The following is a 27,948-nucleotide window of genomic DNA, read 5'->3' as shown; positions in this document are numbered from 1 at the left end:
TGAGGGCCTGGGAGCAGAGGCATCTCCTGCAGCAGCTCACAGCAGCTTCTCCATCCTCTGGGCATTGAAGGGACGTGGCCAATGTGCCCACAGCACACCGGGACACGGGGCTCAGGGCTCTGCCAGCCCTGCAACAGTCACAATGCAGCAGTTTTCAGCTTCAGTCACACTGGAACAATTGCAACTGCCTTTTGGGCCCCCTGTCCCCCCAGATTTGTTTGTTCCATTTCCTGCTCACCTGCCTTGCTCCCTCCCAGGGCTGCAGAGGGGAAGGAGGACACCAGGGGACATGCCCCCTACCCCCCAGCACTCCTCATGCTGTTCAGAAGCCTCAGTAGGCGTTTGCCTTTGAGTACAAATCCCTCTCCTCGAGCTGCCTCTGCAGACCCGATGCTGCCGGGGCTGGGGCTGAGGAGTTCTCTGTTTCCCTTTTAAAGAGGAGCTCTGGCTGCATCCCCCTGCCAAGCTCCCGGGGCTGGGAGGGGAGGAGGAGTGAGGCAGGGAGGGGGGGGAGGTCCAACTTCAGAAGTCTCCATAGTCTTTTCCTTTCAGGAAACACATCCTGTTAATGTTTGACTGCGGTGGCCAGTGGCTCTGTTTGTTGCAGCCGACTACGCCCTGAGGCTCACCAAAAACAGCCACAAAAACAGCCGTTTCCTCTTGGTGGAGAGCTTGGGAGGGGGGTGCGGGGGGACCTTTTCCTCACAGCAGTGGCTGTTCTCCCGTCGCTGCGCTCACAGCTCCGAGCTTCAGCACACGCCTCGGGATCCTCCAGGCTGGCAGAGAGCTCCTTTGGGCCGAGAGCGTTCCCCTCCTGCAGCTGGGCTCGCTTTTGGGAGGATGTCGTTTGGCAGCGTTCGGGGGAGGTTCTGAAGCTCGCAGCTCCATCGGAGAGGCTGGTGGAGCGGCCAGGGTTGCCTCGGAGGAGCCGGCGTGCTCGGTGTCCTCTGCCCCAGCTGCAGCTCAGGCTGCCCAGCAGCAGCTCAGGCTGCCCAGCCCCGAGGCTGGACTGAGGCTGGATCGTGCCTGGGTTGGCCACGTCTCGCAAGGAATGGACCTCCCTGTCGTCCAGTTCGTCGCAGGACTGGCGTTACTCATCAAGGTGCAAGAAGGTGGATAAGCCAAAGCTGGAAAGGATCTAAAAGAGCTTCTCAGTGGCCTTATTTTATGGATTTCTCCTACCTACCTCACAAGATACTTATTTCCTTGATCAGAAACACGTCTGGGGTGGACTTTGAGAATGAACGGTGATGTCCTCTAGCCGCCCGTAACGTGGGATTCAATGCGCCGCAGCTGACTCAGACCCCGGCATCTCCTGCGAGCAGAGACTGGCAGCGAGCTGACAGATATGACTGTCCAGAAACTGGTAGCCACAGCTGTGTTGGTAGCCCTGCTCTCACTGATCCTTAACAACGCGGCCGCCTTCACTCCCAACTGGGTGTACCAGACGCTGGAGGACGGGCGCAAGCGCAGCGTGGGGCTGTGGAAGATGTGCTGGCTGGCAGAGAGGAGCAGAGGTGTGAGCGCCAGTGGCAGGCAGGGGCACGGGGAGGAGCGCGAGTGCGAAGGCCTGGGCTGGGGCTCGGAGGCAGCCGGCTTCCAGGAGTCGCGCAGCACCGTCAAACGTAAGTGGAACCTCTTGTTGTCGGGCGCAGCACCCCGGCGGCAGCCGCCTGCAGACGGCTCCTCGCCCCCAAACACGGCCGTGTGGCAAACTCAAGGCTGATGCAGCCCACGGGTGAGGGACCCAGCTCCTCCCGCCCTGGTTTGCACAGGCTGTGGGACGAGGCGCTCTGCAGAAACGAGCTGTGACATGCAAAGCTTTGAGACCTCTGCTCGCTTTGCCCTCCTGGGCTCCTGCTCTAAGCCACCCCCCACAGCTGCTCTGAGTACAGAACGTTAAAGATCCCCAACCAAAGCGCTCAGAAGCCACGCTCAGTTAGTTCTCCCGTCTCGTTACTTTTGTTGGCAGTGCCAGGAGCAGAAGAGGCAGAAATAGTCCTGGGAAAAGCACTGAGACAGGCCTTAAGGTGTGCAACTGCTCTGCTTGGTGAAAAGGCCCAGCCACTGTATTACTGGGGAGCAGGAAAAGCCTCAATCGTGGTGTGTTTGTCATTTTGCAAGCCCAGGCTCGTGGGATCTGAAGGCTTCAAGTGAGCTAGTTAAAGTTCTTTAACGAGCTGAAACTGGGAAGCCAATGTTGAGCATCATAAAGCTGCATGATAAAAGATGCCACTTCCTTGTCATGTCCATAATGTTAATGGTGTGACCCTGCTCTTAGTAAGGAACTGGAATCCCTGCAGTCACCTGGGGCTGGCCACAGTGCCAAGAGCCTCTCGCTGCCTCCTCAGCCAGCAGCTGGGTCTCGGTGGCTTCAGCTGCAGCCCTCAAGGAACTGCATTTAGCAGAACAAATGCCTGTAAGCTTCACACCTTGAGGGGCAGGAGGAGTTTCCTTCCAGTGCTGCTGGGCAGCCCCAGTGCCAGGAGGGACAGCACCATTAGCAATGGAAATGCTTTCAGAGACGTTTTCTTTTCCATGGTTTGAAATGTGGAGTCTCTTATATCCCTCTGGAGACAAAACCAAAGAGATAGGAGTGGCCTTTGTTGAAGTGCTTTAATTTAGGCCCAGTTCCATATCATGCTTCCCAGCAGGCTTGTGTGGTTAACATTTTTCTGCATGCCTGCAATGTTAAACCTGCAGAGATCCCAGCCAGAAACCTTCTGAACTGCTGCAAAGCCCCAAGTGTAACTCAGTTCCTTTTCCACTCAATGAACTTGTACAATGACAAACAATTATTGAAGGAACTGAAAAAGCTCCTTGGTATGTGCCACTTCATCCCAGTTAACATCAGCAAGTGTTATAACTTGAGCAAACACACACACCAGCCCTGGGTTTGCAAAGTCTAGGTCCAAGAGCTGCAAGGAGCTCCTTCCTGCCTGTTGAATCTGGGCTCCTGCAGCATTTTAAGCACAGGGACTGGTATTTCAGTCTGAGGCTGGTGCAGGCAGCAGTTGTATGGGCAGCAGTTTCTTACAGTGCATGGAAACAAAATGTGATTAAGAGTCTTTTAAAACTGCAAAGTACCAGTTGCAGCATGGGCAAACCTCCCAAAAGAATTCTCTAAACAACATCCTAAAACTCCTAATTGACAGCACTCTGAAGCCCAGTGACTGTGCAGGAACAAAGCATCCATTCACTGGGGCATGTGGGGGCAAAAGAACAAGCAACAGGGCCAGTTCTGACTCTTTATAAAGCCTTTGAAAGAAAACCTCACCTCTGTAGCTGTGCCATGACAAACTAGGGGTGGAAACACACCTGCTGCACAGATCTTAAAGACAAGTGATGCCCTGGATTGCACAGTCACTGTGAGCCTGATTCTGCACCCCTGTTGGGGTCATTTTAAAGACCTTCTCTCCTAAGAAATCACAGTTAATTCAGTCCTTTATGTAGCAATCCTCACCTGTCAGCTGTAGATAAATCACAGAGGTGTGTGTTTATCTACATACAAAAGTAGCTTTCTGAATGAAGACACTCCATGGTAAGAGGAAACTTGTAGTACTTGGGATGCCATTTGCAGAGCAATGAACACAAAACATCTTCTTCCAACAACAAAAAAGGCCACAGTCTTGCTCATATCAAACCCATAGATCTAGATCTATAACCACACAGATGTATTTGGGAAGTTATCTCACACTTCAACAGTCAGACTGCAGACCCTGTGAGATTTTGCTTTTGCATGTGCTGATCCCTGCAAGCTGTATGGGAACAACAGCCACCCAAACACGCTCCCACCCGGGCTCACTCCCTGCTCACACATGCACCTTCTTCAAAGCAATTCCTCACAGAATCCCAAGGGCTGGGAGGGAGCTGCAAAGCTCAGCCAGTGCAACCCCCCTGCCAGAGCAGCAGCACCTAGAGCAGGGCACACAGGGACTCATCCAGCTGGGGTGGGATGTCTCCAGAGAAGGAGCCTCCACAGCCCATCTGGGCAGCCCCTGCCAGTGCTCCCTCACCTCAACAGGGAACAAGTTTTCCCTTGTGTTGTTTTGGAACCTCATCTTATGTTCAGTGTCTTTCACAGCCTGCTCCTTCTCCCACTGAAGCCATTGGTAAAGCTCTTCATGGGGGGCCACTGAAGCTGAGGGGTTTTTATTCCCCTCATCACATACACAGCTCAAGGAAAATGGTTTGCAACACCAATTCTGGAAGTAGCTCATTGTGTCAGGAGCTGCATGAGCTTAAACTGAAGTTAAGCACACTCTGTGACTTCATGCTACAAATCACAATTGAAGTTTAGCACATTTTCGGGTAAAAGTCACAGCAAATGATCTGTTGAAAGAGCAGGCAAGGAACAGAAAAGGCCATGTGAGGCAGCATGTCTGTCAGAGGCCTCTCTTGGAAAGGCAAAGCCAAATTCCACACTAAACACCCCCCTGATCCACTTCCCCACATCTCTGTGTGTTATTTCACTGTGACTCCTGCCACTGGAGCAAGAGGAAACCCAAGGTGGCCTGCATCCAAATCCCATGATGTAAATGCTACCTCAGGGACAGCAACGTGCCAGTGACATAAGACAGGGGGAGGCTGCAGATGCTGCAGCAGAGAGGCACTGTGAGAAAAGAGGGTTAGAAATGGGGGAAGAAAGAAATCCAGGAACAGGAGGAAGGGATGTTAAAAGTATTCTATGGCAACAGTGTCTCAGTGTGAGGTATTTCAGCAAGGCAGCACACAGCATGACTTTGGTCTGAAGGGAAAGCACCTCAGCTCTGTTCCTCAAGCTGAAGCCTCACTGCTCTTGGAAGAGAGAGACCTCAGGCCCTTCCATTTCTCTTTATCCATTGATTTCTCCTTGCTGTGCAGCCCTGCAGCCTTCTTTCAACCCCTTGTGATGCTAAAAAGCTTCTGTTCAAATGACTAACAGCCAGAAGATGGCCAGGCTTGGGGCAGGGGAGGGGTGGGGTTTGTGTGTGGTTATTTCTCTGGTGGCTGAAGCAGTGGGTACCAGGAGTCCAGCAAGTGCTGCTTCTAGCACACAGCTGAGTTGATGCCTGTGAGACAGCTCCCTTTCAGTGGCAACAACCTCTCAGACCTGAGAACTTTGCCCAGTTCTGAGGATACCAAAGTTTTTCTAAGGTGGACAAACCATTAAATGATATAAAGTGAAAGGCTTCACTCAGGTGGCACATCCCCTCTTTAGAAGGGCAGTGTAGCCAGGTCACCTAACCCTCTTGCCATCTGATGAGGGCAAAGACACTCGCCAAAGCTTATGGAGAGGCAGTTTCAGAGCTGTTGCAAAACTCCTGAGGGTAATGGTGGTCTCTCTGTCTGTCAACCCTTCAAAAAAAGACCAGTGAGCTTAGTGAGTGTGTCCAGGGCTCAGCTTTGTGCCCATGTGCAGACACAGCAGGGCCACACACGCTGCCTCCAGCAGCAAGAACACGTAGCTACACCAGCAATGCTCTCTCAGAGCAGACCAGACCTACTCAGAGCCTGTACACCCTGGCTCAGCAGCAGGTCAGTGACACTGCCCTGCACTGGGTGAACACACCAGATCCCTTGGAAGCAGCCTGGATATTTTTAACCATGCTATGCAGTACAAATGTGCCCTTAAGCCCCACTGTGCTACGAGGCTATCTGTGGGTGGACAGATGGAGCTGATTTATTCATTAGCCGAGGTCACAGCCTGTCCCTTTTTGTTTCAAGAACATTACAAACAAAGTGGAAATGCAGGAATAGGGAGGGGTTTCAAAAGATAGAAAAACCTTGCTTGATTCTTCAGGGCTCCAGAAAACACAACAAAGATCCCAGCAGTGGGAAGCCACCACAGTCAACTGCAGATGCCCAGAGCAAGAGAGCTCTCAGCTCTCACAAGGCAGGGAAGCCAGGGAGCAGCAGAGCATCAGGAGCAACGATGTGACTGTCACAGGGACCAAACAGAAACACCTGCCCCAGCCTAAATGTGTGATCCATGCAAACACACCCAGTGAAGGAGGGCAGCTGAGGCATGATGCTGCTCTGTGGGGGAACGAGCTGCTCCTGGCTGCCTGCAGAGGCAACAACTCACCTGAGTGCTCCTGGCCACTGTACTTACACAAGTGTCTCTGCAGTTGGGCTGGATGGAAGCCAGGCTGAGTCAAGCACGCTGTAGACACGTCACATTCTCAAGGTCCATTTGGAGAATAGATTTGGAGAAGACAGCAACTACCATCAGACTAAAAAGCAGCTCAAAGCCTGGCTGTGTACACGGCTGCCAGCTGAAGTGCTCAGGCAGACGTGGAGGCAGCACCAGGCTGGTGACCCCCTTCCCTAACATCAGAACCCCAGAATGGTGGGGGATGGAGGAGAGCTCTAAAGACCATCTGTAGTCACAGCTCCTGCTGAAGCAGGACCACAGGAACGTGTCCAGGTGGGTTTGGAGCCTCCACACCCTCCCTGGGCAGCCTGGGCCAGGGCTCCCTCACCCCTGCAGGAGTTTTTCCTTACATTTCAGTGGATTTGTTTGTGTTCCCAAGCAATATTTAAGTGAGTGAAATTACTTGCACAGTAGAGGCCAATTTGCAACCTTTCTGGAGGTGACCTGTAGGAGGTCTGGCTCTTTACATTCCTGTAAAGCTCATTGCAAGGTGGGTTTTACTGTTGTGTACTTGCTTTGGAAAAGTTCCAGACTTTTCAGGATTCAGGATAGGAAACAAACCTACTGCTTCAGACCAGAACCTTGCAATAGAGTATCTTCACATGCATTGCACAGGGATATTACCAGAGAATTCAGTGTTTGATTACTCTCACTGTCAAGACTTTGAAGTGTTGGGAGTGAAAATGGCTGCAGAGCTTTTCCAAGTTGCAGATTAAATGCATTTCTTAGAGCCAGCAAGACAGGATAGCCCACTGCTGTTCATAAACAGGCAAAGCACAGCATGTAGACAACTGGCACACCTCAGGAACGCTGGAACAGCCTTGTCTGTTACAACTGATCACTGCACTGAAGCAGAGTTTGAAAGCTCCCCATCAGCTGACCACAAGCACTTGTCTGTGGTGAAAGTAGTTCATGCAGAGCTATGTCTTCACTCCAAAAGTAGCTACTGAAACTGTTCAAAATGCCCCAGAGCCAACTGCACTCCTGTCCCCAAACATCTACTGCCTTTCAAACTCAAAACACCAAGTCTCACCCTCAGAGCAGCTCACTCACAGAACCACAGGTCCTGAAGGGGTGCAACACTTCACACACGTCACAACTATGCCAAGATAGACTGTATCTCCCTCCTCCCCTTTTAAAAACAACATCTGAGAGACAAAGCATACACCTCAGAAAGTTACCCAGGAGATGTAAGGGACTGCTCTCATTTTGAAGATGCCCATTCAGCAGCAGGATGCATCCAGGGCTCCCTGCAGCTGAAAGCTTGCAGAGATCTGAGAAGAGAAAGGGAGAGCCTTCCCTTTCCAGGATAAAGCCCTGCACACAAAATCCTCACATGGAAAGGGTACAGACTGATGAAGAAAAAACTAGACTCAGATCTGGTTTGCTTTTAAGCAATTGGGGTACATTCAGACCACCAAATATCTCTGTACCAAAGAAGTGATGCTTTAATGCCATCTCCCCACGCTCTCAGTGCCATCACCATGGGACTTGGATGCTGCCAGCATTTGCTTTAGTTTGCTTCACAAATACCTTCAGAGTGCTTCAATATATTTCCTCATTCATAGTCCAGGAAACAGCTCAAGGGGTTAATGACATGAATACCACAAAGTTAAATGAACAGCATTAAATCCCCAAGGACTTCATGGATGCAGCACAAGCTTGGGAGGTGTGGCATGATGCTGACTGACAATCATTACAGCGCTTCTATTTATTGTCCTTATTACCTCTTAATTAACAGTCAGGCTGAATCCCCTCTGTCTATGTTGTAAAGCCAAGCAGGGTTGTACTTTGCATTCCCTTAGTGCTGTTGATTGAAGGCACAGCTGCAGCAGGTTTCCATGTGGGCTGCAGAGACCATTTCTGCACAGCTGATCTGTGCTGACAGCACTGACACCCAGAACAAAAGGCACACACAGCTGGTGGCCAAAGGTTTGGCTCAAGGAGGTTTGTTTTTAGAATTATGGAAAGGAGTTTCTTCTAAAATGATTTATTCAAACAGAATGGAGTGCTCCAGGTTGGAGCTCCATTAACAGCAAGACCTTAAGTACGAGCAAGATAGAAGTCTAATAGAGAGCTGGGATGGATGGTACCACTTCAGCTTCTTGGCAAAGCTCTGCTCACACAGTGAATGAATGAGAGCTCCCATGAAGCATCAGGATAAGCCATTTCAGTCTGGAGAAGAGGAGGCTGAGGGCAGCCAGCAGCACTCTCTGACACTCCCTGCCAGGAGGCTGCAGGGAGCTGGGGGTTGGGCTCTGCTCCCCAGGCAGCAATGACAGGACAAGAGGCAATGGGCTGCAGCTGCCCCAGGGAAGGCTGAGCTTGGAGCTGAGGCAGAACTGGTTCCCTGAGAGGGGTGTCAGCCCCTGTGCCAGGCTGCCCAGGGAGCTGGGGGAGTGCCCAGCCCTGGAGGGATCCCAAAGGCGTGGAGCTGAGGTGCTGAGGACCAGGGTCAGTGGTGGCTGTAGCAGTGCTGAGGGGACAGTTGGACTTGAGGATTTTAAAGGTCTTTGTCAACTGAAATGATTCTGTGATTCTAAAGCTAACTCCAGCATCACCTACAGGTGTCAGCCCCTGTGCCAGGCTGCCCAGGGAGCTGGGGGAGTGCCCAGCCCTGGAGGGATCCCAAAGCCCTGGAGCTGAGGTGCTGAGGGCTGTGGGTCAGTGCTGGGCTGGACAGGGTGAGGTGAGTTGATGCTCTTAAAGGTCTTTTCCACCAAGCCCAGCCTGAATCATGGGCAGGCCTCAAAGCTCTAGATTAATGCCCAAGTACATATCTCAGTTATTTTCCAGCTGACTCAGGAGTGAGAAGCTGCTGGTGAGGGCTCAGAGCTTGGGCAGAAGCAAAGACTGTGGTCAGTACTGTGGGCTGTCCAGTGCTCTATGACAACAGAGCCATGATGTGATGAACATGCCTAGCACTGCTGGGCTGCCAGGGTTGGCAGCAATGCTTCTGTTCAGGCACTGTATACCAAGGCTTCTCAAACTACTTACTGGAGTGAATATTAACAGAGCAGCAGGAGATTCATCCTTTATCTCAGGACAACACCTCAGCCCGATGCCAAGTTCCAGAGGGAAGCTGTGTGCTCAGTTAGACTCTCTGCATTATATCAGAGAAAATCCAATTACTGATTTAAAGTTTAACAGCAGAACATGACCTCAGCCTGCAGACACCCAGCCCAAGAAGCAGCCTTGCAGAGCTACAAGCAACTGAAAAGGGGTTCTTGCTAAAATAAGGGAAGCTTAAGAAGCTGGTTCTAGCCATAGGTATTTAGAAACCTGTATTTCATAAACAAACCCATTTCTCCTCCTTTCTGGAATCAAGTCACCTATGCACAATGAGCATTTGTGAAGACAATCAGCTACAACTCAATGTAGCATCATTAATTCACCCAATAACCAAGCAATAAACAAACCCCAGGAAGTAGCAAAAGGAAAGAATACTTCTTCTTGGAAATGTCCTTTCCTCAGCAGAGTAGCAACCACTGCAGTGCTCCCAGTCAGCCCCTGCAGCTTGGATGGCAGGCAGGAAGGAAAGTGGGAAGCCACAGGGAGAGGTTCAGTGGCAGTGTTGTTCCTGTACACTCCTGAGGAACCCTGTGGTCACTGGGGTTTTCCCAGGGATGGCCACTGAACAAGTTACAGACCCTGCACTGAAGTTTGCACCAAGGGTTTTGTTCCAGTTTGCACCAAGGGTTTTGTTCCCTACAACTGGCATTTCTCAGGGGAGGTTTTAGACAAGTGTTAAAATGCTTTGGGCCATTTTCCTTCCTACACACTCAGGGCTTTAATCAGTGAATTCCCACTCAGGCTTGTCTTTTCCTCTATGCAGAGAGAAGGGGGGAAGAAAGCCTCCCATTGTAAGCAATTAGCATAATGTGGTTTCTCAGTGAGATCATCCTTCCTCATCATCCCAAAACACTGCAAAGAGGACAAAGAGGACTGCAAAGTCCTCTCTGATAGGAGCAGCCCACATCTGCAACACAGCTCAGACAGTCCTGGGGCTGTCACGGAACGAAGGAAAGTCGCTGCTTGCACAGAACAAAAGCAAATCATCATGTGTCATTCAGAAGGATTGGGGCCTAGGGAGTGAGCAAGACAGCAAGGAATTTGAGCTGCTCTCTTCCCTGGAGTTTGGGTTTTGCCCCTTGACTGATCTCTGTGTTTTAAACAAAGCACAATTCACTAGGCAGTATCTCCAGCTGGACAAGAGACCCAGCTGGATGCTCTGACCATCAATTAACTACTTCTAAGAGTAAACTGGGATCAAGATGGGCTTCCAGCAGGAAAAAGCCAGATGCCAGCATTTTGTGTTGATGAAAAACAGCCACTTGGGGCTGAGTTATGCTGCCATTCAGTTCTCTACCCCTTTCCAGTTCTCAGTGGCCAAGTTGCATCTCAAGGGAGATGAAGGGAAGGTATGTACAAAGCAGAGGGATACTCAGGGCTGTCCCCCCTCCTTCACCTACATCAGACACACAGAAAGCAATAAGCAGCTTCTGCATTGTCTCGTTCTGTTGTGCTGGAAGCATCCACCTCTGGCTGTTAAACCTTGCACAGGTAAACTTCAGGAGTCAGGGAACACCATTAATAACTTCAAAACAAGAAAGGAAGGATTGCAAAACAGCAGATACCTCTGCCATGGCAGTCATAGACAACAGATTCTAGAAGCTAAGGGTTAACACAAATGCCACCAGTCACTGCACAGATGTAAAGCATTAGGAACCTCTTGTTTTACAAGCTGTGGCCATGGAAAGTTACAGTGGGATCCCAGCTAAACACATCATCCTAAATTCATCCTAAGGATAAAGTCTAGAGAGGACACATGAGGATGTGTCTGGCTGCTGAGGGATTTCTAGCTTGCATAACATTCAAACCAGCAGCAGGCAGAGTAAAAGAACACAAACATGAGATTTCCCAGCTCTTACAACAACTATATTGCAGCCACTTGTCTAAGAGATGAGACTCATCCCTGGATTGAGCAGCCACACAGGCATGGAAAGAGCTTTATAGCCTGGCCTTCCTCAACATGACTCACATCTTCAGTGTCTTTGAGTACAGGCTCTGAAACTGCACACTCAATTCCCTTTCTTGGTCAGTGCTGTTTAGAGCCTGCCCTTAGCAGAAGGAAGTCAGAGCTGCTTCCCACAGCTGCTGCCTTTGGGGGTGGTAGTTGTGGTTCACATCGTGGAAGCTCAGCTTAGGGCTTCATATGTACAAACTGATCTCCCAATGCTCCCAAGGAAGGGCAACTTGAAAAGCTAAACACAAAATCTTTGAGCAGACTGGTTTTTTGAGAGCAAACTCATTTACCTGACTGCCAAGAGAGGAGCAGACTCAGGGACTCCATCACCATTGCTTCTTCATATGGAGTGTGGTTTGCTGCCCTTCCTGGCAGTCTCCCTGGAAGATCAGGAATGAAATCCTGGTGCTCATTGCGCCCATCAGTCACTTCTGAAAATCTGCTGGATGTTTAGGTCCTGAGTCTTTCATTTTGTAACACACACCAGGTTAAACACTGAGCTGCTTCTGTTTCAGAGCAGCTACAAGGTGGTAGCAGGAGACGTTGAACTGGCATGATGGTATGTACAAATCCCACCTTTTGCTAGAGAGGAAGGGAAAGGATGGAAAGAGGACATCTGTCAGGTTAAGAGGAAAAGTAGGAAAGAGGCTGACTACAAGTACCCAGCTTTGCAGTGAACATACTCTGGGCAGTAGCCAGCTGGGACACCCGTTCTAACCAGGTTCCTAGCCAAGACTCCAGGTATCTATGACTAACAAGTCATTTGGTCCTAATGTTTAATACAGAACCATAGAGTTTCTTGAGTTGGAAGAGACACATAAGGGTCATAAAGTCCACTCTCTGCTCCTTGCAAGGCTACCTAAAACTAAACCATACGATGCAGACCTCCTTTAACTCTTCCCTGGGAAGCTTGTTGAAGGGACAGACCACCCTCTCTCAGCAAAGAACCTTCTCCTAATCAGCAGCAGCAAACAACGTTCATTTGATTCCTGCATTCAGATCATTTATAGAGACATTCAAGAGCACTGGCCCTAGTGTACCCATTGGTGACCAGTCCCCAGCCTGATGTAACCTCATTCACTGTAACTCTGAGCCCAACCCCTCAGCCAGTTGCCCATCCAGTGTATGATGGACTTGTCCAGGTCCCAGAGACCATCATCAGTGTTAAAGATGGAGGCACAGAAGGCATTAAACATCTCTGCTTTGTCTATGTCTCTATTTGTGAGGTGACTGACCTCATCAGTGTTATCTCTGGCCCTCCTTTTGCTGTTACCTTTCTCCTTATGCATGCAAATTGTGCCATAACACCTCACTCAGAACTGCCAGGCATTGACTTCTTCATGGCAACCATTTCCCTCCTAATACAGAGAGAAAGACAAAGGTCTTTCCAGTGCTTTGAAACGGTTCACAAACGTTAAAGGAAGGAAAAGTTAAGAATCCTCTGTATAAAGCTCCCTTAATATATCAGCATTAACAGGATGATCTCTAGGACAATGCAGGTGGACTAGGTGAAAGGAAATCAGCATTTCTTAGAGATTATTGTTGTTTCAGAGCCTTGAGAACCTCTTTATGAACCACCATCACGTTTCAGTCAGTGCCACACAACCGCAAACCAAACCCCATTCCTGCCCCCCAAGTTTCTAGCTGCCACTTGTAGGTACAGTCTTCCCAGGGCAAAAGTCAAGGACCTGCAGTGGGCCACCCTTGGAAACGAGCTGCTTGTTTCATGCAAGATTGGTTTGCACTAAAGCCAGACTTGTGGGGTGGTGTGTAAGCAGAGGAAGCATTCAGCACACGTCCTGTGCTGCTGATCAGAGCACGGGGAATGCAGTCAGAGCTGGGGGCTGACAAGTATGGACTGATGAATTTTACACCCTCCTCAGCCAGGATTTTTCTCCTTCCCAAGCTTCTGTGGGTTTAGCTGTCTGTTACTTGTGTTTCCCCAGTGCAGTTTGACATGATGCGTGCCTGTAACCTCATCGCCACCGTGGCTCTGACCGCTGGCCAGCTCATCTTCGTCCTGGGCCTGATGGAGCTGCCCATCATTTCTCAGGATACCCAGTGGTGGGAGGAGGCCATAGCTGCCGTCTTCCAGCTTGCCAGTAAGTCCATTTCTTTTTACTGATGGAAAAATACTTATTCTCTATTAAATCCAGGTGGAAAAAGAGGGGTTTTAACTTGAGAAATCTTTGAAGTGATAAAGAATAGCTAAAGGGCCCAAATCAAAAGGGAAGCTCATTGTCTCTCAAAAGCTCTCCCCATGAGATTCTGCAGCACATGAATAGAAGCTTTTATCTTGGATATACCAGAATGAGTCTTCTGCCAACCAAGAAAAACAAGCCTTTATTGTTTCCTATGAAACCAGGAAGGCAAACATGAAAGAAATCATCTGGATGCAATGCAACAGCACGTCTTAGCAGGACAGACTACACCAAAGGAGCTGTTTGGGAGCAGAAGGGACCAGCACATTTTTGCAGCCTTGCTGAAACAATGATGACTTGCTTTTAGCTAACTGGGGTTTTTTTCCTCAGTGGTAGACAGATCCATGTGCAGCCTAGCAAAGAAAGCTCAGGTGAGCTCCTAACACTGAGTGTTAGAGATAAAACCCCCATGGACACAAACCATGGAAGGAGGAGATGGTTTTATCGTGACTCTCTGTTGACAGGAGTGGCAGTTTTGGTGGTAAACATTTTGCAACACTACTGTACTGCACAAAAGAAGTTGCTCAGTGTTGATCACACCAAGAGTCCAACCCTATGAAACATCCATGCATGAAACTGCCCTTCATGGAGTACAACATTCAAGCTGCTTAGGTGATTCAAATGGCATGGCAATGTCACTATTACTGCTGTAACCAGCAGGTTCTAGTAAAGTAACACCATTTTCAGCCTCAGTTTCAACTTTATAAGGGCAGAATATTCAGAATGCTGTAAAGCTACTGAGAGCTCAGGTTTGCACTGCTGCAAGGTCAGAATCCAGCCTTGGCTGTTTATATATGGTCCTCCCAGCAAGGAACATCCATTAAGGATGATGAACCTGCTATCCAAACAAGGAGAGGAGACTGCAGAGCTTCTGGAACTCTCAAAGCATCTCATCAAGCTTCCAGGTGCTGCCAGAGCCTCCAGCCTCAGTCAGCGCTACCAAGAGACAAGTAAATAGCCTTGCCATAAGGAGACCTCCCTACAGCCTCCTCACATCCACCACAGCCTCTGTCAGTCTGGCTCCCATCTGGACAGTTCTCCCTGCCCATCAGTGTGATGCTGCTTCAACTCTCACGCCCTCCCATCCTCCCCAAAACCCGACCTGTGTGTTTTTCCCAGGGAGGAAATGCATTCTGGCCCTGTTTAGATGTGTTGTTTCATTGACAAGCAGCACACTGGACAGCCCTGTGCCTTTCTTCTATCAAGGCTGCTAATTTTAGACTGGGATCTCTTTTTTTTTTGCCCTTTTTTTTTTTCCTGTGCTGGAGTCTGTTTTAAACACAGTCAGAGAGAGACTGAAGGGCGCCAGGATATCCCGGCACAGGAGAAGGAAATGCCTGCTATTACCTGTTATGCAAGCTGAACCTTGAAATCCCCAGTGCTGGGAGGGGAGAGGGGAGGAAAGCCAGAGGCAGAATGATTAACAAAACACTAATGAGGCTGGCTGAAGAAGCTGTTGAGTCAAGGAGTTCATCTGCCTGTCTGCATTCGAAAGGTGTGAAGAGATGGATCTGGCAGCGACTGTGACACAGACACTGATATGACCCAAAGGTTCATCTGCCCTTCCTGTGGTGGCTCTCCCTGCCCCCTTGCCCAGCCTCCTCTGCAGTTACACCACCCTCTCTCTCCTTCACCCTCAGCAGATGATTTCCCACCTTGCTGGCACTAACGTGAGGCTCCTTTTACATCTCATCACCTTAACGCAAGTTCCACGCTTAAACACATCCCTCCCTGACCTCCAGCACAACCAGCTCAGGTCTTCTGAAATGTGTCCTTCTGGCAGAAGAGGGAAGGAGTCATCACATCTGCTGTTATCCCAATCAAAAGCAGACTTCTTGGAGAGCTCCCTGGCTTTTCTGGGCAGCCATTCATGGACTGCTGGCTCCCTGGGAAATGAGGGGTCTGCACTCACAGGACAGGCTGTCCAGACACTGACAAAAGAGGCCACTTCCCCTCTCACAAAGCCCAACACATGCTCTCAAACCACTCAAACTGGCCACAGAAATCAGCCCTGTCCACCAAATGCCCTGGATCGTGCCCAGGCAGCAGCATTTTAGACATTGAGGCTGAAGTGTCTTTGCTGTCAGACAAAACACATGTGCAAGCTGTGAGCGTTTCTGTGGCTCTCAGGAAGGACTGCTGCTACATCCAGACACCAGCATTTCTTTAGTGAAGGAAGGAAAGCAGCTGGCCCAGGAAAGTAAGCCACAGGTAACACTCAGCCTCTGAGCCTCCACTCCAAGGTGGTAACTGCTCATGAATTAGCAAGATTAAGTGAAAGCATCAGAAGAGTGGACACGAAGTTTAAGAGCACTTTGTCCATGCAAAACAGTCCAAGAGAAATCACTGGGAAACTCTCCCTTCCTTCATTTTAAAGGTTAAAGCCAATGTGTTTTAGGCCAAGCAGACCCTTTGTGGGAGAAGAGCAGACAATAGGTAACCAGGTACATACTTAGACCTTATTAAACAAGAAATATTCAGTTGGCTGGGTAACTTCTATTTATTGGACTTTCAAAGCTGTTACTGAAAGCACAAGCACCCAGCTCCTGGGTTTTTCCTTTTCAAAGTGGAAATGATCTAGAGAATTGTTCTGCAGTTGCTCATCTTGTCAGCTATGCCAGAAAAAGGTTGTCCTGATTTATTTCCCCTCTAATTCCAACTCCTGTTTGATCTCAAACTTCACTTTCACCCTGGAACACGCCAGCAAGTGCTGAAGAGAAATGCAATGGTCAGCAGCAGAAGGAAAGCTAATGGTGTGGGGAAAGGATGAAGTATATGGCTCAGGATCACAAAGTCAACCTACCATTTACTTACCTCAGAGCTTACCCACTAAAACATACTTGTGTGGGTTTCATTATAGCTTTCTGAGTTCTGACAGTGCTCTTTGGTTTAGAAAGCTAAGTGTAAATCGAGTGTAGCCTTCCTAACCCAAGTTCAAATCAACCACCTCCAGCCCCACCAGAGCTTGCAATGGCTCCAGGCTCCAGCTCTTTTTCCCTCCTGCCACCTGCACAAGCATTTGACTGTCATTCAAAAAGGATGGACCTCTGACAGAAAATAAAGCCCCAGGAAGCAAAGAGGAAGGAAAGAAGAGAGGAAACAGCATTGCTCCTGGGACAGCAATGGGATTCACACAGCCCCAGAGCTCAGCAACCTCCCAGCTCCCAGCCAACAGGAAAACGAGGTGTTTGCTTTGGAGAAGATGTGTGGTGAAAATGGAACCAGCACTGCCAGTGGAATTTTGTGTCAACACTCAGAAATTTCCCTCAGGAGGGTTTTGGGGTTTCTGGTTTTTTTCCCAGCAAGCTCTTAGAAACTGAATATAGGATGAATAAGAGCTGCCAGAAGAGCAGAGTGAAAGGGAAGTCCATACTAACAAGACAGGGAATAAACAGCACTTCAGGGAGTATTGAACAAGCAGTAACCTGCCAGCCTGGATCAGACCTTAAGGGACTCTCACCAAGCCTCTGACCCTGTACAGTGGTGATTATCACAGGCTTTGGAGTGGGATGTCAGAACCATAATGGGCAGAATGCAGGATCAAGCATCCCTTACAATAAATCTGAGCCTAGTTTCTGAAAGTCCAAGACTGGAATAAACAAGAACCATCAGATTAATATTCTTGCCAGTCCATTTTCAGCGTTGAGTTACTGCAACAGTACCCTGAGGATCAAAGATGTTCTTACTGAGCTTGTCATTCACAGCCAAATAACTTACAGTCTCACTTCTCTCTTGAATGTCAAGAACTCCATCCCAGCTTTTCCTGCTGCTGGTGTTATTTCACTCCAGACCCCTAATGCCTCACAGGACATCAGAGTCCCTCCATACTTCAGTTCTGTGCCATTAAACCTACATTGTTAGGCTATGAACCTTCTCTCTTCCTTCTGGGCACTGCAACTTTAAATTGCTTGATAACCAGGCAATGCTAATGCTGAACAGAGCAGCAAAGCAGCCACTGGAGAACAGAGCTGAAGGTATTCACAACAGCAGGGTGACTCTGATTTCTGTATTACTTCCTTCCACCTTTTTCCTTCACAACACTCAGATCTGTTCTAAGGTGAACTCTGTGGAGCTGTAAACCCAACACTTCCTGAAGAGGAAGCAAATAAGTGAGACTTTGTAAATAACCTAAAAGTCACATCAAAGAGAGAGCTTTACTGCTTCATTTGTGCTAAGTGTTTTCATTGTTCCTCAGTTTTACTTCACCTCGGTGCCAAACTTGCTGGTTCTTTCTGTGGCCTTGCAGATCTCACCTTCAAGTGATCTTGTTTGCCCACATTTACAAAATGAACAGCATTTAGTGTGTGGAAGCCTGTCCCACTCATTCTGCCTGAAATGGTTCATGTGAGCAGCTGAACCAGCAAACTGGGAAGGGAGGGAGCTCACAAGAAGGGTGTTGGACTCTTCAACTGGTACAGGGAGAAGATCTGCCTGTATTCTTCATGTCTAAATACTGATAGGAGCAGCAGGCATTTATTGTACATCTCAGTGTCAGGGGCACTGATCCTGATTAGAAATACAGTCATATATCTGACTAGATTCATGTAACTGGGGTATGTGAGTGCAGGGAATGTGTTGTAGGACAGACATAGCCTTAGAGATAATGCAGTAATGCAGAAAGAAGCCTTCTTCAAATCAAATGCTCACTTCATTGCTTATGATCATGTATATTATATAGACAGCTATGCAACCCTCACCCTTTAATGCACCAGATGGACAGAGCACTTGAAGAATGGCAGCAATGATGGCCACTGAATGTTCCAGGAGGATCACTTGGCCAATGACTGCTTCTTGCTGCACAAATTGTTTTGCCCAGGCTGACAGCAGCTCTGACCTGTGTCTCATACAAAGTTGACTGCAATCAAAAGCAAGCATCACTGACTCCAGCTGCCTCTGAACCTGAGCTGCCAAGCAATGTTTGCAGCTGACTTTCAATGGGAAAGTCTGCACATTGATTGATCCTTATGGAAACCACTGCCCAAGAGGAATCATGTCTAGCTTGCAGGGAATGCTTTTCAACCTTCAGTTCAAGGACTGGCATCATTTCTAAGGAAACCTTCACAGAGTGACCAAGAAAACCAAGTTCACTGTCAGTAAACTTGGTAAACAGTGCTCTGCTCCTCCCTTTGAAGATTTCCCAACCAATGGGAAGTAGAGTTACACTGACTCCATCTCCCTCTCACTGCCTTACACTGACATCTCCCTCTCACTGCCTTACCCTGACTCCATCTTCCTCTCACTGCCTTACACTGACTCCATCTCCCACCTTCTGGGGCTCAAGACAAAGAGGGACTGACAAACTGTGAGGACAGCACAACCAGAAAGCCATTTGCACCACACAAAGTGGTGAAAAGTGAGGGACAGGAGGGTCTTATTGGCCCTGAGAAGCTTTGCTACTCACAACTTAATTCTAAGATGTTCCATTCAACCATACTCAACAACAGAGCTGAAAACTCAGAGGCCACTGTAGTCTCTGTGTGGTTATAAACCAAAGCAAGCACATTTCTACAACTGATACAGAAGATGCACATTTGCCTTGCACTGCAACAACTCTCTTTTGTGCAGGAGAAGGTGTTAATTGATTAATCATTTACAGAGGTGCTGCAGCAATCAGGCTTTGGGAATCTGTCTCACTTTGATACACACAGTTGTGCTCCCACCAGCAGCACATTCAGGCCTGTGACTCCCTGCAGCTAAATCATTCCCTGTAGGTGTTTACAGAGCATGTAGAGAAAGGGGGTGAAAAAATTCCCCTCTCTGCAGATCTGCTGCAAAAGTGTGGGCTGTGAATTCTCAACAACAGTCTGGCTGCTCTGTTTTCCTACTTCTCCCTTTTCCTGGCAGCAAAAGTCATCCCTATAGACAGGCTGCAAAGAGGAGGGTTAGAACTCATTTCAGTGCAGGCTTTCGCTGCTACAGAAAAAACCATGTAGGATTTCTTCAAGTGCTCTATCAGTGTGCTGATTAAATAACAGAGGAGTAATATTGATCAAGGGGTGTCTGGGAAATGAAAGCCCATTCCAGCAGCTATCACAGAAGTTAAAAAAGTGGCTCTGAGAGTTGTTTTAAAATGCCAAAAATCTGCACTTGGCTTGCAGCCAGCTTCAGTGCAACGGGAAGCTCAGTATAACAGAAATCTAAGTTCAAAAAGTAACATTCCCCCAACCCACCCCCACTCACACACTCAATACTGGCCCAACCAAAAGTCTTCCTAGTGAATTTGTTATCTGTTTCCTTCCCCAAAGGAAAAGCTCCCCCCCTCCCCCATCCAGGCTTGTTTGGCTACGGATGGGAAACAACTAGAGATAAACAGCAGCTCTATGGGAAAATAAAGCACTTGAAGTAATCTCATCGGGGTTTTCAGCATAGATGTGGCCTCTGTGCAGACTTTAGACAATGCATGCTATAAGGGACCTAAAATTGATGTGCATAATGAAGTTGGTTCAGGGAAACTCACAGGTGAAATGTGTAATATTCTCACAACTAAATGCAAAGGAATCTTTTGCCACCTGCAGCCCTGTGTTGTAAATTGACACATCCAGAAGACTGGTGGGCAAGTAGAGCAGTGTTTGGTTTATCTTCAGTGGGAAAAGTGTGGAAAGCCAACCATTTCCCTCCAGGTGTTCTATTAGGATATTGAAACTAAACTCAGATGTTGCTTGGTGCTACAGATACCTATAAACAGTGAACAGCCACCACAGGCGGTTTTAGTCACGGCCACAGAAGCTGTTGATGCAAGGTTAAGTTTGACAAGTGTGCTTCTAACTGTTCCAAACACAGAGCTGAATTCTGCATGGGTGTATTTGCATTACCAACTGAGTTATGCTCGTGTCACACAGTTGTCAGGAGGAGCATTCCTACGCTGGAGGCTCACAAAAGCGAGGCACTAATTCAGTATTCAACCGTGTTCAAAGGCAATCAACTCAAATGCTGTCAGAGATTTCCTCATGTTACTAATACAGTGAAGGCAGCAGGCAAAACAGGAGATAACACCACCATGAACAGAGTCTGCTTTAGCTATGGCAGCAACAATAAAACATCAGCCAAACTTCCCTTTGAGGCTCTCCTCACAGAAACTGAGTGTTGTGGCAGCGGTGTGCTAAGGTTGGCAACCAAATGGTACTCGTGTATTCATGAGGTTTCATCCAAACTAGGAAGACACAACTCCCCACATACATGCAGCTAACAAAGAGGCTTAAAAAAATACCAAAGCAAACCTATTCTACCTAGAAATGAGGAACCAAGGAAGGAGAAGGGCCAGGCTGGCACTGATAAGTGAACACAATGTGTTTGCCTGGTCGTTCAGAGAAGAGACTTGCTGCTGAATCTCAGTTGCATCTCAGTTCTTGGCTGGTGTACAACAAGACCACTCTAAGGCATGACAAACACACATTGCACATTGGAACACTTTGCTTCAAGAAGTCTAAACCTGATGAAGTTGTGTCTGTAACGTGACATTATGTGTGCAATAACAAACAGAATCCCTTCGAGGGAACGTTGGGGGTGTCCACACAAAGGCAGCAACCATCAACATTCAAGTATCATTCTCTGCAAACTCAGTCTTTCTGGATCAATACTGTCTCTTCACCTTTTGTTCTGGAGTTCCTACATGCACAAAGCTAACCTCAGCTCATGCTAATCTGGAATAAGAACCTCAGCAAATAACGTTCACGGTGATGTTTCTACTCCAGAGCTCACTTGCTGCAGAGAGCTTCCCAATTAGTGCCACAGTTCTGCCAGTGTAACCTGCTTCCAGCTCTCCCAGCTCTGCAAGGGTTTTCTGTCTTATTAAATGTCAGTTCCTGTCTAGCCCCCAGCAAAGTACTCCAAACAGATGCTACTTTTCTCACTCAAGAGCTCCAGAGGCTGACTCCTGCTATCTGCCAGCTCCAGGGAGCTCTCAAACCCAACAGCCCCAAGTTCCCCCTTGCTCAGACACTAGCAGAGAACTGCAAAAGGAGTGGAAGTCTCTGGCTGCTCACCTGATCAGGGTTCAGGAAAAGGGCCTGTGAAGGGAAATAGTCCTGTTGGCATAAATAGTTTTATTTTGGGACTGTAAGGAAACCTTAGTGCTTTTTCTGAGCTTTTGGCAAGAGCACAAGTCTTATGAGAGACAGCTGAGAGACCTGAAGTGGTTTAGTCTGGAGGAGAGGAGGCTGAGGGCAGCCAGCAGCACTCTCTGACACTCCCTGCCAGGAGGCTGCAGGGAGCTGGGGGTCGGGCTCTGCTCCCCAGGCAGCAATGACAGGACAAGAGGCAATGGGCTGCAGCTGCCCCAGGGGAGGCTGAGCTTGGAGCTGAGGCACAACTGTTTCCCTGAGAGGGGTGTGAGCCCCTGTGCCAGGCTGCCCAGGGAGCTGGGGGAGTGCCCAGGCCTGGAGGGATCCCAAAGGCGTGGGGCTGAGGTGCTGAGGGCTGTGGGTCAGTGCTGGGCTGGGCAGGGTGAGGGCAGGGCTGGGACTGCAGCAGCTTCAGGGGCTTTTCCACCCAAACCTACTCTAAGATCCCTGGTGGATAATTGCTTTAACAGGTGGCATGGAGCTCATGAAGGTGACAGGCCTAGCATGGAGATGTGCAGCTATTTACTGTTGTACTTAGCCTTAAAATGACACATAACAGGAAAGAAAAAGCTGAACAATTTCATGAAAAGCTGTGTATTTGGGAAAAAGTTTGCCTATTGAAAATAGTCCTACACTGTTTCTTTAGTCCCTCCTGTGCCATACAGGGATGTACATAGATCACTGCTGCTGGCCTTGGCAAAACGAGCAAAGAATGTGGCACAAGTCACACCCCAGGACAAACAGCTCTCACAGCCACCAGGAACCCTGAAGGTTTTGCACAGCAGCCTTGCACAAGCAGACCTGACTTTCAGTAAGGAAACTGCCAGTGCTAATCACCCATTACCTGTCCAAACTAGAGGTAATGGTAAATACCTGTAAGCTGCAGTGGGAAAGCACCCTCCACAATTCAGTGACTGGAAACTAAGCTGCAAGACACGACAATAGCATCAGGGTTACTCTGTGTAACTGGTGTTCCTGAGCTTAGCTAAGAGGGTCTCAAACAAATAAAGCAAGACAGTGCAAAGTAGACTTCTGTTAATATCTAGAAATGTCTCTTTGAGGTACCTGTTTGTACCAATAGTCACCAGTACAAACAGTTCAGGCTCAAAAGCTCTTCCTGCTTCAGGCTTTTGTGATTTGTTCAGTGCTTATTGGATTCCTCCTGTTGAATGCACAAGAGTTCTGAGATGAAAACAGACCACACCAAGTTTTGTCATGTGCCAGACTCACCAGTAAGAGGAGTCTCTTGATTTGTACTTCAACACCCTCCTTCCTGGGAATTTTAAACCAAAAGGAAAAGCAGCACGTGCAGAACTTGGCTGCAGGAGGTACAACCAACCTCCCTTCCTCTGTTTCCCCACCTTAATGACTAAATTGGCATTTATCTTTTGAGAAGTGGACTGCAGCCTGTGGGAGACCAAAATACCATCAGTGTTTATCTGTATTATAAGACTTAAAGACCTCCAATGTAGGTGTAGAGATGCAGATTGTCAGTGAGCACGTGACAGTGAGCCTGCTCTGCTGCCAAAGCCCTGAAATGCAAAATGAAGCACAGAAGAGAAGTGTCCTCATCTTGGCTCCACAGATGAGCATCTGAGCCATCATCTCAGAGGAGAGCTTAAAGAAACCTGATGCATTCCACAGTGAAGGATGTGATGTCCCCTTCTCTTCTCTGTGCCTCAGGACAAACTGAACTCAAGAGAATGACACTGGAAATGAGAGGAAACTATTTTGTTTCCCAGCCCTGCTGCACTCCTCTTGTATGCTAATGTTAACAATAAGTAGATTAAAATCATACAAGCCCCAGATAACACCAGAGTCATGAGAATTCAAAAGCAGCTCGAGGAAACATCCCAGAAAAGGAAGAGCACAATTAACTGTGGCTATGGGAACAAAATAGTGTTCTGTGAATGCTGAACACACATGTGCAAGCTTGATGGAGGATTTGGAGGGAGGAAACATTCCCAGCTGCATGTGGTGAGGAGCTAAGCACAGCAAGGTACAGAAACATTAACTCAGAATCGTAGGATGGGAGGGGTTGGAAGGGACCTTCAGAGAATGTTGGTAACATCTGCCTGGGGTAACATATGCCTGGCTCCAAATGACCAGGGTTTTCCTGGATGGTCTGCTATGAAGTGTGTCATGCAACAGTGACTGCTGCAAAACAAGGAAGATTCAAGCTTAATTCTCAGAAGTACAACTTGACCACTTGTCAGCCTCACCTGTTAGCTCAGTATCTCTTTTGAACAGCAGCCCAGAAGCAACCTTACTGTATACCTGGAAGTAATGCTGGATGACCACCTGGGTGTTGGGATTCCATCTCCAGCTTGGATAACATTAGAGAGGCCTCTTAAGGAAAGCTGCAGACTCCCTCTGGGAGTGTTATCAAACAACTATTGTACAGATCAGTGATTTCTGCAACTCAAGTCAGCATGCTCCCACATTAAACTTGTTTGTAACTCAGCTGAACCACTCAATAACCACTAGACTTACAAAAATCAAGGAGTTAATTGCTGTCCTTACAACTGAGCTGAAGGCTTAAAACTCATCCAGAGCCTGCTTGGCTTTTTCCACAGCAAAAGCTACCACGGAGTGGCCAAAGAGCAGGAAAGAGCTACTCCTCCTCTAAGAACCTATTTCCTCCTCGTGTATCCTGAGGAAGAGATGCCTCACTTCAGCTCCTCTCTGGTACATGCCATCTCTGGGACAGTGCTGCATCAGGAGGCAAGGAACTGAGTCACAGACCACCTTCTAGGCAGACACAAGAGAGCTGAGGATGCCAGATAACTAAATTCATACCCATTCACTGCATGTTTTATTAGGAGGGGGATTGAACCTCCACATTAATGACACTCAGAAGAGCACAAGTATCACAGCTACCGGGGTTTTTGCTCCTATTTGTATTTCATGTCCCTCCCTTATTTTTAATCTGTACATAATTTGTGTCTTCTCCATCTCCACTGCAGTAATAGTGCTCTTAGAAACTTGACACAATACATACTCAGGCTGTGCTCTTTCATGGACAGATGAAGGCCCAGAGCCAGGTGTCACACCATTTCAGAGCATTGCCCTGCAAGCTGACAGAGAACAGCAGGCAGCCCCTGGGACTTGCTCTTGAACTGCCCATGAACTTAGGAAGGTGGTAGCTAGAATTCCTCTGGCTGGTGATGTGCATTTGTTTATTCTAGCCTTCCTTGGTGAAGAGGTCCTTTTGTCAGTGATGTTTCTTGTGGTGGTTAAGGAAGCGTGTAGGAGAACAGAGAAAGCCTTTTTTCAGTTAGTTGTCTCTTTCTATGTTTGTTTCAGTCTAATCACACGTGTAAATTGCCACTCTTAAAACAGGGAAAAGTAGTTTTATGTGAGAGCAGAGACAGGAAGAGTCACACAGTAACCAGAGGGCAGAACAGTGGTTGTGTGCTTGTTGATGCATTCTCCAGGGAAAGGGCAGTCTCAGTAAATAAGAAGGAATTAAGGGATATGGATTCTGCCTCTTCTTCTACCATGGGCCTCCTGTATGATTCCAGAAGTCTCCTCTCCTCAATTCTGAAGTAACATTGCTATTCATCAGTGGTGGCTACTGGAACTATGTGGGGAGTCACATGGTGACACCTGGATGGAAATGCTAGACAAGTGCAGTGCTATAACCTACCCTTGTAGAAACTGACTATGGTGGAAAGCCTGCCTTTGGTAGCTTCTGGACATCATTCCCACCTCATAACACTTTTTCAGCCTAGAAAAAGCCTCATTTCTTTCCCCTTTCCTCTTTTTTTTGAATCATGTGTACATTTTTGTATCACTTCTGTAAGATGTGTAGCTGCTCACCATCTCTGCAGTCTGCAATAGTGACCTGCCCTAAATAAACATTCACTTTCATTCTGAATCAATGATTGCCATTATTATTATTAGCATTAATGCAGCAGTTTTCTGTGCTGGCAATGGGAGTTAGAAAGAGGACATCTGCTGAAGTGAGACCAAAAGAAAACACCTCAACATGAAACACAGCCAAGTGGGAGTAAGAGATGGGCTGTGGAGGCTCCTTCTCTGCAGACATCCCAACCCAGCTGGATGAGTCCCTGTGTGCCCTGCTCTAGGTGCTGCTGCTCTGGCAGGGGGTTGCACTGGCTGAGCTTTGCAGCTCCCTTCCAGCCCTTAAGGTTCTGGGATTCTCTGTGTGATCCCATGAACAGATTTAAGCCCAACACTGAGACTCCATTCCGGGTACCCAGTCTTTGCACATCGCCACACCTAAACATGCCTTCAGGAACACACAGAGCACATACAGCAGGAACTGAAAGGCTTTACAGCCTCATGACTGTTGCCTACAGCATGTTGCTGCTAGAGGAATTCAACAGAACAACTCCTTAACACTTGTCTGCTCCTCCTCGCAGGTTTCGTTCTGGTTATTGGATTGGTGACTTTCTACCGCATCGGACCCTACACCAACCTCTCTTGGTCTTGCTATCTGAACATTGGAGCCTGTCTTTTGGCCACTCTGGCAGCTGCCATTCTCATATGGAACATCCTCCACAGGCGTGAGGACTGCATGGCACCCCGGGTGATCGTCATCAGCCGCACCCTGACGGCGCGCTTCCGCCGCGGCCTGGACAACGACTACGTGGAGTCACCGTGCTGAAGGAAGGAGGACACGTGGCAGGGGGAAAGAGCTCCAAGGAAAGCTGCACTGGAGTTGGCTTTTTTTCTCTAAATATATGCTATAATTTAAAACTAGGGTTGAAAAGACGTCCCAGAGCTCACTCTGGTGAGCAGAGGCCCTCAATCATTATTTGGATGGGCTCCATCTATATACATATGTATAAAACACATAATTTTATATAGATTCTATTCTATTGCCCTCTCCCTCTGCTCTACAGCACAGAACGTTGGACTGGCAGCATCCTGACAGAGCACCACAGCTACACATCAGCAGGGCCAGCTGCAGCAGACACACAGTGTAGGCAGTGAGAGTAAAGAGGCAACCAACCACTTATTTTCTCTGTCTGCTTCCTAATGGTAACTTAGAAAGCTACAGGAGACCAGTGAGAACAGCTCTGGAGTCATGAGGCCATCTCACAGAGCAGAAAACTCTCTGGAGGGTAAGTGGTGGTTTTCACAGCTGTTTAAGTTACATGAATCTTTAGTCCTTCCATCCACTCCCCTTCAATTAACTTCTCATTAGCTGCAACTGCTGCTCCCCAGGCACAGCGTGGCCCAGACAGCCAAAAGCATCTCTAACTGTTCCCAGTGGGAAGGAATGCAGAAGAATTAAGGTGCATTTTTTTCAGACACTACTTTAGTATCCTGAGACATCCTCAGTGTAAGCAGACATGCCATTAATGAAAAGGGTACGGGGCTACAACAGGCCATACATGTTGCTGAAGAAGCTACTTCAGTGTTAATGAGGGGAAATACCCACAGAAGAAGGTTACCTGGACTCCCACAGATACCATTCATTTACATTACTGGAAGTGACTATTAAAGAACAGATATTTCAGCTCCAATGATTTTCTTTTCTCCCCAGGCTTGCTTTAACATTTGCTGTGACACTTTCAGATTAGGGTGCTCTGTCAGGACACCCAGCTCTGCCCAGGGGCACGTCACACGGTGATGACAGAATGTAACTGCCACTCAAGCAAACTAGAGAGTGAGGCACACAGACAGGACTTAAGCATGACACTTTAAGGAGACTTGCCTGCTAAGTTAATATGGTAATTGAAAGGAAATAGGTAGTACCTTTGGAATTAGGCATAATGTTGGTAAGCATTGTGCTGACCCTGAGAAGCACACGGGCTCCCAAAAGCCACTGCAGGCAGAGAAACAACAGGTCAAACACTTCTGTGCAGAAATACTCTGCATACAGGAGCTAGAGACAATGCCAATGTTTAAGAGCTCTAAGGATGCCACTCTGAGCACAGTTACTGGTGGGTTTGAACAACCATGAGCTGTGAATGTCCATCAGTTCCTCACGACTGTTGCATTGCTCCCAGCTACATACACTGCTCTTCATCATTATTTCTGTCACACTTTCCCACACCTTGTTAAAATGTGATCATCAAGCTGGTTCTTGAGTTCTGTACTCACTTCTGACATAATAAGAAACTCAATCTGACCGCTGCTCTGCACCATGTTCAAAAGTGAGCACCACTCTGCAGAGACTGATGCTCTGGAACGACTGTATTGTTCTAGACTGTCAGGGTAGAATACCATGGAGCTGGCAAAGAGTTTCTTCTAGCAGTAGGTTTGTAAAAACCAACTAAGATTTGTATTCATTTGCCTGCATTACCTTCTGGAGAATATTTTCTAGAAATAATATGCTCTAATTAATGGCAGGGTTGTTAAAAATTAAACTATGGGAATATTTAAAAGACATTCTATTATTTCTTCTAATATTACAGTATCCATATTATTATAATGTACATTTAAAGTTAAAAAGATCAGCCACGTGGTGGGGGAATTTGTAATACCCAGCATTACTGTGATTATTTTAGATGTATAAATAAAGGTGTGAATGTTTTCTTCTAGTGATAA

General features: G+C 47.9%; 2 protein-coding genes across 4 annotated transcripts in view; one reads left to right on the top strand and one right to left on the bottom strand.

Annotated features, from left to right (window-relative positions):
• The window catches only part of IFT140 (intraflagellar transport 140), a 73,866-nt gene that overhangs the window by 17,864 nt on the left and 28,054 nt on the right, over positions 1 to 27,948 (bottom strand). The gene's annotated exons all lie outside the window — the stretch shown is intronic.
• On the top strand, positions 602 to 27,948 carry TMEM204 (transmembrane protein 204). Its single transcript, XM_010200832.2, has 3 exons — positions 602 to 1,625; positions 13,109 to 13,264; positions 25,812 to 27,948. Exons 1-3 carry the CDS (start codon positions 1,349 to 1,351, stop codon positions 26,054 to 26,056), a joined length of 678 nt encoding a protein of 225 aa, XP_010199134.2. The 5' UTR covers positions 602 to 1,348; the 3' UTR covers positions 26,057 to 27,948.

This window comes from Colius striatus, chromosome 3 (assembly GCF_028858725.1).
Source record: "Colius striatus isolate bColStr4 chromosome 3, bColStr4.1.hap1, whole genome shotgun sequence".
NCBI classification, from domain to species: Eukaryota; Metazoa; Chordata; class Aves; order Coliiformes; family Coliidae; genus Colius; species Colius striatus.
This window is presented reverse-complemented; position numbering and strand designations above follow the sequence as displayed.